The sequence below is a fragment of the Procambarus clarkii genome, chromosome 68, assembly GCF_040958095.1.
Source record: "Procambarus clarkii isolate CNS0578487 chromosome 68, FALCON_Pclarkii_2.0, whole genome shotgun sequence".
In the NCBI taxonomy this organism is placed as follows: Eukaryota; Metazoa; Arthropoda; class Malacostraca; order Decapoda; family Cambaridae; genus Procambarus; species Procambarus clarkii.
The window spans coordinates 12,751,243-12,767,387 of NC_091217.1; the positions used below are offsets into that span (position 1 = coordinate 12,751,243).

A 16,145-nucleotide genomic window follows, 5' to 3' on the forward strand; every position below is an offset into this window, starting at 1 on the left:
CTCAGTTTCAAGATAGCAACCATGTCAGAAACAGTCACATCTTAGTGGCATGTCAAAGACATGCCACTAAGTGTCTCCCAGAACTAAGGGCAAGAGCTACAAGGAGAGGTTAGAGGCATTAAATATGCAAAAACTAAAAGACAGACGAAAAAGAGGCGATATGATCACTACGTACAAAATAGTAACAGGAATTGATAAAATTGATTAGGGAAGATTTCCCCGAGACCTGAACTTCAAGAACAAGAGGCCATAGATTTAAACTAGCTAAACACAGATGCCGAAGAAATATAAGAAAATTCACTTTCGCAAACAGAGTGGCAGACGGTTGGAACAAATTAGGTGAGAAGGTGGTGGAAGCCAAAACTGTCAGTAGTTTCAAAGCGTTATACGACAAAGAGTGCTAGGAATACGGGACACCACGAGCATAGCTCTCATCCTGTAACTACACTCAGGTAATTTCACATACATATACACACAGGTCAATAACACAAAGGGCAGACTCCCCCCCCCACCCCACCAGGCAGAAAACAAAAATAAAAGGAAAACTCCTTAAGCATACAACATCCCCAGGCAGATCAGAACCAGCTGCTATATTAGTACCTTGCGCCCCTACCAGTGACGAAACTACCTCCTACCCAGAGGCAAACAGTGGCGTAAGAAATGCCCCAGCTGACTCCAAGGGCAGGCAATTACCAAGCAGCAAAAGACCACAGTGGAGGTAGGTCCCAAGCAACTTGTGGAAGGTAACCCCAAGCCACAACGGTAGTACTTACAGGGAACCTAGGGAAGGTAACCCCAAGCCACAAGGGTAGTATTTACAGGGCACCTAGGGAAGATAACCTGAGGCGCATGCAGCCCGAGTACAGTACTTGTGAAATTACTCCTGATTCACACACTACCTCAGAACAGGACCACAGCACTGAGCACTGTCAAGGACCAGACTCGCACAACTGCCTAGAAACCAGTTGGGATCAAATGGGTGCAAGCGCACTCAAGTCAGCCCCTATCACGCCAGGGGAGGGGGAAGCTGCGTAGACAGCAGCACAGTGACGGTTGTGACGTCATGCTAGATTGCTCGTCTTAGTTTGGGGAGTTCTGTTCAACAGTTCGGCTTTCAGTAGCAATTTTTTTTAACCAGGTAAGGTTAGTTTTGAGGTGCCTACCATTCTGGGTGCTTGACCCGGTCGATGGCAGACATAGAATGCTTCCAACAACACGGAGGTTTCTATAGGTCATTGCTCCTCGTGCCTCTCTGAGGGGGGCCAGGTTCTGGCTCATGGTCCCCGATAGGCAGAACTCCATTCACTTTGACTGATGCCACGGTCTAATACGTTCATATCAGCCCGGATAACTTCATAAAACCGAAGGGGCTTCCCCGAGTAAAACATTGGAAAGTTGTTTTGCAAACTAAGTTATAGATGATTGAAATAAATGAGAAGGTGGTGGATGCCAAAACTGTCAGTAGTTACAAAGCATCATATGACAAAGAGCATAGTACTGGGAGGTCGGGACTCCACAAGCATAGCTCTCATCCTGTAATTACACTTAAGCAATTACTCCTGTGTAATGCATGAGAACAGTGCCAACAAGAAGGGGGGGAACGCTGGAGAAAGCACTATGGCCCGAGAATCTGACCCAAACAGAAGTGTCCCTAGACCCACAACAAGCATGTTTCTGACCCAAGAAAACAGGTCCCAAGCAGCAGGGACAGAACATCATTGAGGAAGAAAACACAAATGTGGAGGTAGACAAAAGGGAAAATGAACAAGCCAAATCAAAACCAGGGACAAACACAGCAAACTCTGAAACTCTCAAAAGTGTTGAAACCCAGAGAAGGGGAAAAAGAGGCCAGGTGCACCGAGCCAGATGACATGGGGATGGAGAAAGGGGGGGGGGGGGCAAACCTGGAGCAAATGAAAACCACTAGTCACTCAATTCCACATGTCTAAATACCACTGGGGCCCCTCAGTGGAGCATCCAGAGGTACCAAGCCGCATACAGGAAAACAAGCATAAAGCAGCTGCTGTTTGATAGGCCTCACTCCTAGATAGTGACTCGCCAAAAATAGACACCAAATGAACATAAATGCGCAGCTCTTTGGGTAGGCAGCTGGTACTAGAGGGTGAATGATCTAACTACTGGGTGGATTATATGCCGAGTAGTTTGTTTACTTCTAACCTTTCTGTTGTCTGTTTTGCTTCACTCCTTTTTCAGGTGGTGATTCCTAAGTTCTGGTGAATCCTGATCCCTTGTAGCTTTGTGAGAGGGGGGCCAGGTTTTGGTCTCTGGTTTCCAGCATTACTGACTCACAAAGGCCAGGTGTGACTTAATAGTGTGGAGCTAACCAGAGTGGCTAGCTACAGGGAGCCACTAGAGCCACATGTCTATTTCTCCCTCCAGAGAAGCAGACATGTGTGTGTATACAGTACATACATATACACAAAATACTAGAATATATGTATGCATCAAATTCCTGAGCATGCATATACATGTAAAGCAGAGTTAAAACACAATATTTATGATAGCATATTATAATTTACCTTATAGCACTGTTTTACAAATTCCATGTGTTGAAGTGAAAATTTATCTTTGCTAAAAACAATCTTTATTAAGTCAGAAAACTTCTGAAGACCAGCTCCTTTACGCTGAAATGGGGAAGCACTGGTTGTTGTCAAGTACTGTATCTGTAAGTAAAGAATAAGCTACAATAAAACTCCTTTGATTATGTATATTTGTATTTCACATGTTAAGTACATGGAGTTATGAGTTAGATAGCTCCAGCAAAGCATCACAATTGAACATTGGGTCTCTCAGCAGAGACATAAATTTATCTGCATAACTTCCTGCCTTTGAATTAAGAAGAAAAATAATTAAACACACACATTCATCATGATTGGTATAATTTATCTTATTGTACAGTCCAGAAATGGGAACATCAATAAATCATCAGTGACTACAACTAACCAAAAAAAAAAAAACAGCATTGAATGTAACGAAATGTCATTTTCTGGGCGAGCCCCGGAGGCTCCCTGAAGCTATCAAACTGACATGTGCCATATTAGTTTGGTGCTGAACCACTCCCCCCCCCCCCCCCAGTTAAAAAAATACGTAATTAAAACCTCTGACAAAAGGGGGGGAGGGGTGTCAGAGAGACTCTGGAGCTCACCCAGAAAATGGAGTTTCATTACATTCAATGCTGGTTTTCTGAGGGGAGCTTCGTCAGCTCCCTAAAGCCATCTAACCACAGATAAGTAAAAACAGGGACTTACCCAGGAAGCGGCAGCACCGCAGGTCTCACGATGAAGACGAGACAACTGGCGGCAACAGACGTCCCAAGGCAACACAAGGCCGTAGAGGGTCCAGGACGTTAACAAAATATCTGGTGGCTAGGACCCTCTTCGATTTCCAACCCCCCCCCCCCCCCCAATATGTATCCAAGATATATTACCAAAGACAGTAGCCAGAGCTGCATACTTACTCACATCATGGGGCATAAAGGTAGATTGCAGGCTGGCTAGACTTGATAACCCTGCAGACAACCTGAGAGACACGAGCCCTGGAACAGGGAACCAAGAGCATGAAGTTCCCCCACCCAACCTCCAGAGGCTAAAGCCAACAAAATCAAATCCTTGAGAAAATAATCCCAGACAGAAGGGACCACTACAAACCATGGAGAAGAGAGAAACAAGAGCCCCCCCGGTCCAAACACCAAAAGGGCTTGGGCAGCGCATGAGCAGGCTAGAGGTGAAAAAACGCACGAGAGCTTGCAGAACGGAACGAAGTGACATCCGCCCCGAACTCAAGTTGAAGCAGCTTGCAAAGGGAAAAGGGAAAAGAGGAGACAGTATTCGGCACGAGACACCAGTCCTGAAAGAGAGGACAAAACAACTGGAACAGACACAGACAAAATCCTACAAAGGAAAGGAAATGGCAGAAAGACCACCCGGAGACTTCATACTATCGTTGAGAGGCAGACTGCAGGTGGGACACCATCAATGAAGCCACCTGATCATACAATTGGCGATACACCCACATCAGAAAACCCAGATGCAAAGTGCAGAAGAGTAAGCCAAAGTAGCAAGGTACCTCACGGGCCCAACCTGCTGAAAGAAGCAGAGCCGCAGAAAAACCCTCAGGTTCGGACACCATGCAAGCAGTATCTGAAACCAAAGATAGGCTGGCCACCATGGGGCCAGCCCACGGTGGCCAGCCCATTGGTGGCTGGCCACCAATGAGGCCAGCCCATGGTGGCTGGCCCATGGGGCCAGCCCATTTCGACCAGTCCTGCTGGAAAGCATCCACCACGAATGCCTCGCAGTCGGGAAACAGCGACACATATATGGGAAGGCGCTTTACTAAGCCGACATAAAGAGGTCCACCTCCGTGCAGCTGATCGTCCGACAAAGCCACAGGAATGAGGCAGCGTCGACCGTCCACTCTGTAGAAAGAGGAATGAAGTGAGATAGGCCATCCGCCAGGACACTGTACATACACTGAATGTGAACCGCGCAGGAAAGCTAAACCCCGAGAACTCGGTAGAAGAGCTACCCAAAGCAACCAGTCCCAAAGAGCCATAGACAGCAGAGACCCTCCCCCGGTTGAGACAACGAACCACAGATGAGCATTCCGAATGGAGTCGAATCACCAAGCCCCAAGGCAACCGAATCAGTCGCAGTGCCTGCCACACAGCCGCAAACTCCCGCACTGTGCTGTAAGCCCAACGGAAGGACAGAGCCCAATGCCCCTGGCTGGCCTGGTGAGTGCTGGTTACAAAACCCCAGCCGAGAGACAAGGTGTCTGTGAACACATCGAGCGAGGGGAAGGGGAAGGCACCAAAGCACCAAACCCCAAAAAACCTGAAGATGCAGCAACCGACACAAGGATCCCAGAGGTCGAACCCAACAATCGCGAGAGCGGTAAAAGGGGCTGCCCCGAAGATACCAGAACAGCCTCCGAAGTCTGGTTGATACCTGGTTGATGGGGTTCTGGGAGTTCTACTCCCCAAGCCCGGCCCGAGGCTAGGTTTGACTTGTGAGAATTTGGTCCACCAGGCTGTTGCTTGGAGCGGCCCACAGGACCGCTCCAAGCAACTGTGGACCCCACCACAGCCCAGTTGGTCCGGCACACCTTGGAGGAAACAATCTAGTTTCTTCTTGAAGATGTCCACTGTTGTTCCGGCAATATTTCTTATGCTCGCTGGGAGGACGTTGAACAATTGCGGACCTCTGATGTTTATACAGTGTTCTCTGATTGTGTCTATGGCACCTCTGCTCTTCACTGGTTCAATCCTGCATTTTCTTCCAAATCATTCACTGCAGTACATTGTTATTTTACTGTGTAGATTTGGGACCTGGCCCTCCAGTATCTTCCATGTGTATATTATTTGGTATCTCTCTCGTCTCCTTTCTAGAGAGTACATTTGGAGAGCTTTGAGACGATCCCAATAATTTAGGTGCTTTATCTCGTCTATGTGTGCTGTATATGTTCTCTGTATTCCCTCTATTTCAGCAATCTCTCTTGCTCTGAAGGGGGAGGTGAGTACTGAGCAGTACTCAAGACGGGACAACATATGTGATTTAAAGAGTACAACCAATGTGATGGGATCCCTGGATTTGAAAGGTCTCGTAATCCATCCTATCATTTTTCTGGCCGACGCAATATTTGCTTGGTTATGCTCCCTAAACATTAGATCGTCGGACATCATTATTCCCAAATCCTTGACATACTGTTTTTTTACTATAGGCAAATTCGATTGTGTTTTGTACCCTGTATTATGTTTCAGATCCTCATTTTTGCCGTACCTGAGTACCTGAAATTTATCTGTTAAACATCATGTTATTTTCTGCTGCCCAATCGAAAACTTTGTTGATATCTGCTTGTAATTTTTCAATGTCTTCAGCAGAGGTAATTTTCATACTGATTTTTGTGTCATCTGCGAAGGATGACATGAAGCTGTGACGTGTATTTTTGTCTATATCTGATATGAGAATAAGGAACAGTTGCGGTGCAAGGACTGTACCTTGAGGTACAGAGCTTTTAACTTCGCTTGGACTCGATTTTATTTTATTGACTGTTACTCTGTGTTCTGTTCGACAGGAAATTGAGTATCCAGCATCCTACTTTACCAGTTATTCCCATTGACCTCATTTTGTGTGCTATCACCCCATGCACACATTTGTTGAACGCCTTTGCAAAAGTCTGTGTATACAACATCTGCATTTTCCCTTTCTTCTAGAGCTTCTGTGATTTTGTCATAGTGGTTGAGTAACTGTGACAGACAGGATCTTCCCGCTCTAAATCCATGTTGTCCTGGGTTGTGCAACTCATTATTTTCCATAAAACTAGAAATTTGATTCCTAATTGTGGGTTGATCCAGTCTCCTCGGTCCCTTGTTCCAAGACTTTTCCTTTTCAGGTTGTTCGCAGTTTCTTCATTACCATCCTATGGGCGTGGGGGTTCCAGTTGTCCTGGGTTTGGGAAGTCCTGTTTCCTGTTGGGGTGCCTAGGCTTTGGTGGTCTTCTGTGGTCTTGGCTTGGCTTTTTTCAGCCAGGCGGCTCTTCATCGTTTTTGTGTTGGCAGTTCTCTCTTCTCCCTGGTGCTTGCCTACTGACTCTTCTCCATGGGTAGTTAGCTTCAGGGAGCCACAAGGGCTTTTCCCCAGAAAACTAGCATTGAATATAATGAAGCACCAATTTCTGGGTGAGCCCCATTGACTTCCCGACACCCTACCTCTCTTCAGGTCATCAGGTTTGCATCTTCATCAAATTGAGGGTGGAGCAGCTGGCTTACTCCTGGCTGCCTCCCTCCTCCCACCAAATGAATGGTGAGGTGGGGCAAACAAGCTGGTGCTAGTTTCATGAAATTTCAATTGTTTGTTTACATTGTTAGTTGTTCTATAGCCATTCTGGAGGCTGTGGTCTCGTTTAAAGCCAGCAGTGGTTTGTTTTGTTTCGCCGACTTTCTGGGTGCCTTCCTCGGTGGTGCCATAAATGAGTTACTTAATATATAATGTCACTGCTTCCTGCACCTCTGTGAGGGGGCCAGGTTCTGGCTCTTGGCTCCCAGTAGGCCATAGAGCTCCGTGACTGATGGGATTAGTGGTATGATACACTATCAGAGATAGTAGCTTCAGAGACACAGGGCTCACCCAGAAATTGGCATTTCATTACATTCAAAGCCAGTTTTATATGCTTAATTTTTGTGCTACAGCCATAACAGTATATTTACACACAAACAATTATGATAGTGTACATGGGCTTTGTATAATTGGTATTCATTTGTGCTTTCTATAAACAACCATGAATTTGTACTTTGTATTAAACAACACATTCTACATTAAACTTACCAGCTTGTCCAAAATCTCCAGAATAATAGTTTTCTTATGGTAAGTAATGTCTGCCTTCTCTAGAAGTTCAAACATAAAGCTGCCTGGAAAAGTGGATCCAGATCCATCAGATGAAAGTGCTATAGCATCTACAGCCTGGTAAGAAAGAATAATGGAGCATATTATACCTTCACTGGGCCCACTTGTCAATTTTTATCATGCAATTAGATATCTAAAGGTCACAACAAATGTCATCAATAGTGAATTTGGTCATCGTGATGCCTTGCCAAAAGAAAAGTTGTTCAACAGTCAATGTCTAAGCTTGTCCGGATGTGAACTATGGGACCTACACAATGCTGACCTTGGTAATCTTAAATGTGAATAGAGGAATTGTTCTAGACATATCTTCGTGTCCATCCTTGCACTCATTGCAATCTCTTACCGGGTGTGATGTACACACCGACATGACAATGATACAACAGAAGACACAGGCAAGAGTATGAAAACAACAACATGGCAACTATACTATCAACTATCTATTATCACAACAACATGGCAACTATATACTATCAACTATCAACTATAATTGAGAGGGCAGCCTCTACTGCCTGTAGAAATAGATCCCATCTGCTCATCATTGGGGACTTCAATCACAGAATGACAGACTGGGAGAACAAGGATTCGCATGGAGGTGAGAATACGTAGAGAGCTAAACTATTGGAGGTGGCGGCAAAAAACTTTTTAAGCCAGCATGTCAGGGGATCCACAAGAATGAGAAGCAACAATGAACCAGCGAGACTCAACCTAGTCTTCACTCTGAATGACTCCAACATAAGGGAAATCAGTTTCGAGTCCCCAGTAGGAATGAGAGATCATAGTGTACTGACATTTGAGTACCTGGTCAAAGAAGTGTTAATGAACTCAAAGAAGGGACCTGAAAACAAAAGGCTGGCATTCCGAAAGAGAAACTATGAGGAGATAAGAAAATTCCTAATAGATATAACTGGGGAAACAAAGCTCAGGGAAAAGACGGCCCAAGACATGATGGACTACATCACACAGAAGTGTAAGGAGGCAGCAGACAAGTTTGTCCCGGTCCAAAAGGAAAAAAACAAAATGCAGATGAGAAACTCATGGTTTAATCAGAGATGTAAGCTAGCAAAGCAACAGAGTACAAGGGCATGGAGAAACTATAGAAATAACAGGACACTTGTGAGCAGAGTAAGATACCAGAGTGCAAGGAATGAATATGTCGGGGTGAGAAGAGGAGACGGGCAATACAAAAATGATATAGCAAGCAAGGCAAAGACAACCTAAATTGTTAAACAACCACATCAGGAAAAACAGTACAGGGAGTCTTCACTCGTGGGTATGTAATGTTTTTTTTTTCTAAACTTCTGTGTTGGCCATCTTGCTCTCAGATCCATTTCGGTTCACCTGGAGATCCATAATGTAAGTATCCATTACAGCAGAGCTCCACTGTACCTGTGAAGTTTAGTCTCAGTGATACACCAATTAGTATAAAGATGCACAACAAGATGAAAACAATAATTCAAATTACCTTTTCAAGTTCTAAGAAGAGTGCTTTTAATGTATAAAGATCATGTGGATTGAAATCTTCAGGTAAAGCTTGACTAGAGTCATTAGCTGCAATATCTGATCCTTCACTGATGTCCTGAAGTTTCTTCATTACCTGATAAATAAATAAATATTATTTCAAATGATTAAGCTACATTCAATATACAGTAATTTTTTTTTTTTTTACTTAGCTGCACATTGACCCATCTAAAGTTTTATGACATATTCACCCCAAAGAACACATCACCCCTAGGACTTTCAGGGGTTAGGCTAGTAACACGTACACCCTTCCCCAGAGTATTCACCAACTGAGAAATATGAAGAAATTTCCAAAGAAATGGTTTGTCCTTTTTTAAATCCCCCATACAGTTTCCTCATTTTACCATTTCAAATCCATTTGCATTTTAAAAGTACAGTACCTGTAGAGGAACCTCGGTACTCAAACCACTATCAACTCGTACAATTCAACATGAGTGCTGTGTTCGTGCTCGATAGTGGACCGTTTGCTCGACACTCGAATGTCAGCACCCATAATGAATGAGTCAGTTCTGCAGTAGCTGTCTTTCAGTGCTCACCACCATTAAACTTCTATAAACATTCTCATATTTTTTTAGACATTTTTTTATACTCTTAGCATAAGTAAGTCACCATAGGGCCTAATAAAGTTAGCGGTAAGAACCAAATGAAAAGAAAATTAGTTAGAACCATGATAGATGTGAAAAAAATCAGAGTTGAATGTAATGAAATGCCATTTTCTGGGTGAGCCCCGGAGGCTCCCTGGAGCTATCAGACTGATATGTGTTATATTAGTCTGGGGGCATCAGTCAATTGGAGTACAGCCTACTTGGGACCATGAGCTAGAACCTGACCTCCTCAGAGAGGCACAGGAAGCAATAGCCTATGGAAACCTTCATGTATTTGGGGGCATTTCGTGTCTGCCATCGACCGGGGTTAGGCACCCAGAAAGGTAAGCATAACAAAATAAACCCCACTTGGAAAGAAAATTGCAACGGAAGACCGAACAGAGAGGCAGAAATCACGCAACATCCAAAGAAACAAGCAAACGTTATACACCATCACCACTTCGTTGCTTGTCCGCACAGCCCTCCCCACCTGCGTCAAAAAGACCAGACGCGAAAAGCGGAAGAGTAGATTGAACCAGCCATGTAACGGACTGGTCCAATCTGCTGAAAGAGGCAGAGCCAAGGAAAACACCCTGGGTTCGGACACCGAGCAAGCAGTGCCTGAAACCAAGGCGGTTACCAAGGGGCCACTAGAACTACTCTCCCCTGTTAAGTCTCCAACCAAGCCAGGATCCAAAGCAACAACTGGACTGGGGGTAGAGGTATAGGTAACTGCCACCTCGACCAGTCCTGCTGAAAGGCGTCCGCCGCGACGGCACTGCAGTCGGGGAAGGGAGCCACATATATTGAGAGATGCCGAGAACACGCCAACGCGAAGAGCTCCACCTCCGGGAGCCTGTACGTCCAGCAGAGCCAACTGAAAGAGTCGGCGTCAACAGTCCATTCTATGGACAGGGGGGAATGAACCGAGACAGGCTGTCTGCTAGGATGTTGAACACTCCCTGGATATGAACCAAATAGAGCCAAACCCCGAGAATCAAGCAGACCAGTCACTCGAAGTAACCAGCCCTAAATAGCCAAGGAATGAAGAGAACCCCCTGCGATTCAGACAATAAACCACCGGTAGAGCAGTTCATATAGAGCTGGATCATGGAACCCCATGCAACTCGAACCCTCCAAAGCAACAGCCAAACTACCGCAAACTCCTGCACCGTGCTATGAGCCCGACGGAAGGACAGATCCCACTGCCCCTAGCCGCCCTGATGAGCACTGGTCATAAAACCCCAGCCAAGAGACGAGGCATCCGTGAATACATCGAGCGAGGGCTCGGGTAGGCGCCACAGCACTGAACCCCGAAATATCCGAAGAGGAAGCTGGCAATGCAGCAACTGACGTAAGGCCCACGAAGGTCGAACCCAGCAACATACGTAAGGGACGTCCCCGTAGGAACCAGAATAGATGCCGAAGCCAGACCCGATCCGGCAGGTAAACCAGCATGACATAGTTCAGACTCCCGCACAACTGGTCGAGCAAACTCTGAGTGACCCGGGAGAACCCCTCCCCCAGAAACAGCTGAAGACAAGACCGAAGTCGCAGCAATGCCTCTGGAGGAAGACAGGGAAGTGGTCCGAGAGTCCAACACAAGGCCAAGCCAGGTCCAAACCTGGGAAGGAACCAGAATGGACTTCTTCCAAATTCAGTAGGAACCAGCACCCGGCGAGCTGAGAAAGAACCACACCCCTGGCAAGCAGACAAGAAGACCAGCTGAGAGCTCACACCAACCAGTCGTCGAGGTAGGCCAGAACTCGAACCCTTAGCAGATGCAGCTGGGTCACCACGACCCGGGTAAGACATGTGAATACACGAGGTGCCAAATTCAAGCCAAAAAGAAGGCAACAAAAGAGGCAAGCCTGCCACCCCACAAGAAAACCTAGCCAGTCCCTAAACCCCGGATGAATGGGAACATGTCAATACGCATCCCAGAGCTCCAAAGACCTCATCCAAGCACCCGATGGACCTGAGCCAGACCTAAGACAGGGTGGTCATCCGAAAGGAGGGGAAAGGAATCCAGGGGTTCAGATGGGACAAGTCCAGAATGAACCAAAGATCCACACAGTCCTGTTTTGACACTGGAAACAGGCGGGAAACCCATCCGAGGTTGTTTTGACCATGCTCTAGAGCACCCACTCCAAAATGAACCAATGGAGCGCAGGGAAAGATGCCTGCTCTACCTGCCCCTTACCTCCCGAAGGCGGAGCCCCCCAACCCCACCACAGGCCACAGGAGACAACCTGAAACGCCCACAAATCACAGGACCAGGCGTGAGCAACCAGCGCGAGCCTCCCACCCCATTGCCCTGTTAATTGGGCGACCTACGAAAGGGCCAACACCCCTTACGAGAAGCCGCCAATGAGCAAAGTGAGCATCGTACCGACCAGACAACGTCGGCTCCAAAGGAAGCGCTGCTCAAAAACTGGCCCCTATGGCCTAACCTGAGTTGTAGGGGCTACCCCCAGAAAAGTAGACATAAAAAAATTTAAAGAAAATGTAACTGCTTTTATACTAAAAATTACAAATTTTCACACACTAGCAATACACGTACTTCTACACTCACCTGAGTAACTTCGTCAATGCAGAGAGCCAAGTCTGTTGATCGTATCTGGAGTGAAGCAGCTTCTTCACAAACTTTCTCCACATTATGAGCTTCATCAAATATGACAATATTACCCTGAAAATAATTATCTTATTAACAGTTTTTAATTTTTGACAAATCCTCTTAATATTACATATGCTGAAAAAGCTAACTCAAGTTTTCAGGCCATTAATAAATTGTCTCAAGCACAGAATGTATGAATGAGTGTAGAGTTAAGTAAGGCTGCAATTATTATATAAATAATACTATGGTGCTAGAAAAAAACAGCGTTGAATGTAATGAAATGCCATTTCATTACATTCAGCTCCCCCCCTTCCCCCTCCCGGGGAGGGGGGAGCTGCGCAGACATGCGGCGCGGCTCGTGTGACGTCATGCTTGTTAGTTCGTTTTCCTGGGGGAGTTCTGTCCACTCGTTTGTCGATTTTTGTTGTTAACCAGAATAGGGGTTTGTTTTGTGGCGCTTACCTTTCTGGGTGCCTGTCCCGGTCGACGGCGGATATAGAATGCTCCAAATCACATGTGCATTTCTATGGGCCATTGCTCCCCGTGCCTCTCTGAGGGGGCCAGGTTCTGGCTCGTGGTCCCCGGTAGGCCTAGAACTCCACCCACATCGACTGATGCAAAATAGTTAGGGTATCCATATCAGCCATGGATAGCTCCGGGGAAGCCGTAGGGGCTCCCCCCAGAAAAGAATTGCCTGTTACCTGGATAGAGCAACCATTGAAGATTTCCCCACTAACTACCACCCCCCCCCCCCTCCATCAGAGCCTGAAGACCCTGGACACAAGGTTCCCATGGGTTCAAAATAACAGGGAAGACCAAGAAGCCAAGCAAACAGAAGCCATATGAACCGGCCCACCAAACGGTAGATGAAGAAGCATCAGAAAGGAACCGAGTGAACTTGACACAATACCATCTAACATTCTCCAGTTAGAACAGGGGATTTAGCTCCTACCACTCAGATCCAGAATGGGCTGCTATAGCAAAAACCAGGAGGTTCAGTTCTGTAGCGCAGACACCACCTGGTATAATACCAACTGGAAGGATGACTCAACAAAACAGAAGTGAAATAGTAACGATGCTGCACACCAGAGGATGAAAGAATTCCCAACCTCAAGAGGTGCAGTAACGTGAGTACCCATCGGAGGCCCAGGGCCCCAGATGTCTGGTGGCCCAAAGGCCTTGGGGCCACATGGCAATAATTATGCCTGGTAGTTTACTAAGAATGGTACCTAAAGATGATACCAATGCCTAACTGTCCACAGACCAGCAAAGAGGTCAGTGTTTCAACAATGTAGACACTAACCACGACCTTACAGCCACCCACTGAAGGAAGGTGTAGGTCGCCTGGGACATGCTGTTACTTATGCTACCTGAAACACACACTTGTCAAAGCATCAGGAAGATGGATCCAAGAACATAATAACAAATTGCTATAAACTAGTACTACCAATCAACAGGCCTTACAAAGGGATCAAAGCCCAGGCACTACCAGGAAGCAAGATACCTCAAGAGGCAGCAACCCAAACCCAACGGGATAGACAACCTTCACAAAATAAGGCTGACTGGCTACCACAACCCAGACGAAATGTCAACTGAGGGCACATGTAATGAGGGTGGCAGAATACACATTTTAAGCTAAATATGGAACGAACGCCAGCAATGGGCCCACACCAACCTATTGTCCCGGGGATGGCTAACTCCATTTATTTTAAAGTTGAAAGAACTCAGAGGACCCTCAGGAGCTGAATGTCCATATAAATGCACCAGGCTTGTGAATGAGCTGACTGGCTGGCCAAAATCTGGGGTTGATTGGGCTGCCATCTGGTGACAAGCAAGTGTATACCTGATACCTGGTTGATGGGGTTCTGGGAGTTCGTCTACTCCCCAAGCCCGGCCCGAGGCCAGGCTCGACTTGTGAGAGTTTGGTCCACCAGGCTGTTGCTTGGAGCGGCCCGCAGGCCCACATACCCACCACAGCCCGGTTGGTCCGGCACTCCTTGGAGGAATAAATCTAGTTTCCTCTTGAAAATGTCCACGGTTGTTCCGGCAATATTTCTTATGCTTGCTGGGAGGACGTTGAACAACCGCGGACCTCTGATGTTTATACAGTGTTCTCTGATTGTGCCTATGGCACCTCTGCTCTTCATTGGTTCTATTCTACATTTTCTTCCATGTCGTTCACTCCTGTATCTAGATGGTGATTTCACCATGGTAACAACTATTTGCATTGTTTGATCAAGGTTACAAATTTGTGCAACCGTGATGATCTCTGATCTCCAGTCTCCCTTTCATCTCTATGAGTGGGCCAGATTCTGATTCTGGCCCCTGGTGGATACTCGTGATTCATAAGGTATGTTGTGTCCTCGAGGCTTGGATGCTTCCAGGCTACTGATGGGGCCCTCCCCAGATAAAAACCCTTGGAAATACTGTACAGTACAGAAGATGGAAAATATTTTAATATTTAAACCTGTACTGGGTGCAAGTTAAAAAAATCCAAATGTTTTTCAAATTTTTCTAATTGTTAGTTACATCTGAATAATTTACACATTGTAAGGAATAAACTGATTATAAATTCAGACCTGCAGTTCAACACCATGTGCCTTACGACTCTTGGGGTCAAGTAGGTAATTATAGGGCATGAAAATGATGTCTGCATCCTGCTTCATTTCTCGTGCCATGTAATATGGACAGAAAGATTTCTTCTTGCCAAACTTAACCAAGTCTTCAAGGTCCAGCACTCCTTGACGGAGCTCTGGTTCACCTTTTTTTGCATCTACCTAAAAGGAGCAAAGTTTTAAAATATTAATTGAATGTCAAATCAAATAAAAAAACTTTATTCCTAAATGTTTATACACTTATAATTGGCAAGTTTAAATAAAAATTACAGTTCAGTAATCATATAAGAGTGTCACAATTTAATAGCATAACACACAGAGGCTGTTATCAGAATCACAATCCCAAACTTCATTCATAAAAATGTACACATTACAATAATGACTGGAGTAAACAGGTGTTTAACAATAAAAATCAAGCACATTTACAGTATAAAACCAGCGTTGAATGTAATGAAACGTCATTTTCTGGGTAAACCCCGGAGGCTCCCTGGAGCATTCGGGCTAATATGTGATATATTAGATCGAAGCAATAGTCTATGGAGTTCAACCTACCGGGGACCATGAGCCAGAACCTGGCCCCCCTCAGAGAAGTTTCAGGGAGCAATAACCAAGGAACCCCCCCCCCTTCCTGTGGTTGGGGGTTTTTGCCATCGACCGGGATTAGGCACCCAGAAAGGTAGGCGTAATAAAACAAGCCACACATGGTAAGAGAAGTGCAAAGAAAAAAATGAAAAGATAGGCAGAACTCCCTCCAATCCCAAGGAAACATGCAAATATACACTCCACTGCCACGCCACTCGTCCGCACAGCCCTCCACTTCCCGCGCCGGCTACCCAGCACTCTAGTTCGAAAGCTAAATATCAAACAACGGAAAAAAATGGCGTTTCGTTACATTCAACGCTGGCTTTCTGTGGGGAGCCCCTTCGGCTCCTTGGAGCTACATAACTGAAGATAAGGAAAAGAGGGACTTACCTGGGAGGCGGCCACCACACTCTCCCCAACACGAAGACAACCTGTGACCCAAAGCAACACAGGAACGCCCAGGAGCAGGAATGTTAAGCAGATAACGTGTGGCCAGGACTCTGTTCGACCTTCAAAATCCCCACGCCCGAATATCAGCCCCGGACACGTTGTCAAACACGGCAGCCAATACCAAACTTCCTAACAACATGGGCAAGATGATAGACTGCAGGCTAGCTAGACTTAATAACCTTGCGGATGACCTGGGAGATCTGAGCCTTGGAATAGGGAATGAGGGAAACCAGATCAACCTAAAGTGCATCCCCTGCCACCGAAGCCAAAGCGCACAGATAACAGCAAAGAGCCGCAAATGGACATAACACATGATGCAGCCTCAGACTGACCAACTAAGCATCAATGACCACAG

At 46.0% G+C, this 16,145-nt stretch overlaps 1 protein-coding gene across 3 annotated transcripts in view; it reads right to left on the minus strand.

Moving 5' to 3' along the window:
• The window catches only part of LOC123774818 (regulator of telomere elongation helicase 1 homolog), a 94,414-nt gene that overhangs the window by 59,893 nt on the left and 18,376 nt on the right, over window positions 1-16,145 (minus strand). For all 3 annotated transcript variants that reach the window (XM_045769472.2, XM_045769473.2, XM_045769474.2), the window contains exons 6-10: window positions 14,723-14,920; window positions 12,102-12,215; window positions 8,887-9,018; window positions 7,347-7,481; window positions 2,541-2,684 (exon numbers count right to left, since the gene is read on the minus strand). In XM_045769472.2, coding sequence (XP_045625428.2) covers window positions 2,541-2,684; window positions 7,347-7,481; window positions 8,887-9,018; window positions 12,102-12,215; window positions 14,723-14,920 — 723 coding nt within the window. The remainder of the gene's footprint in view (window positions 1-2,540; window positions 2,685-7,346; window positions 7,482-8,886; window positions 9,019-12,101; window positions 12,216-14,722; window positions 14,921-16,145) is intronic.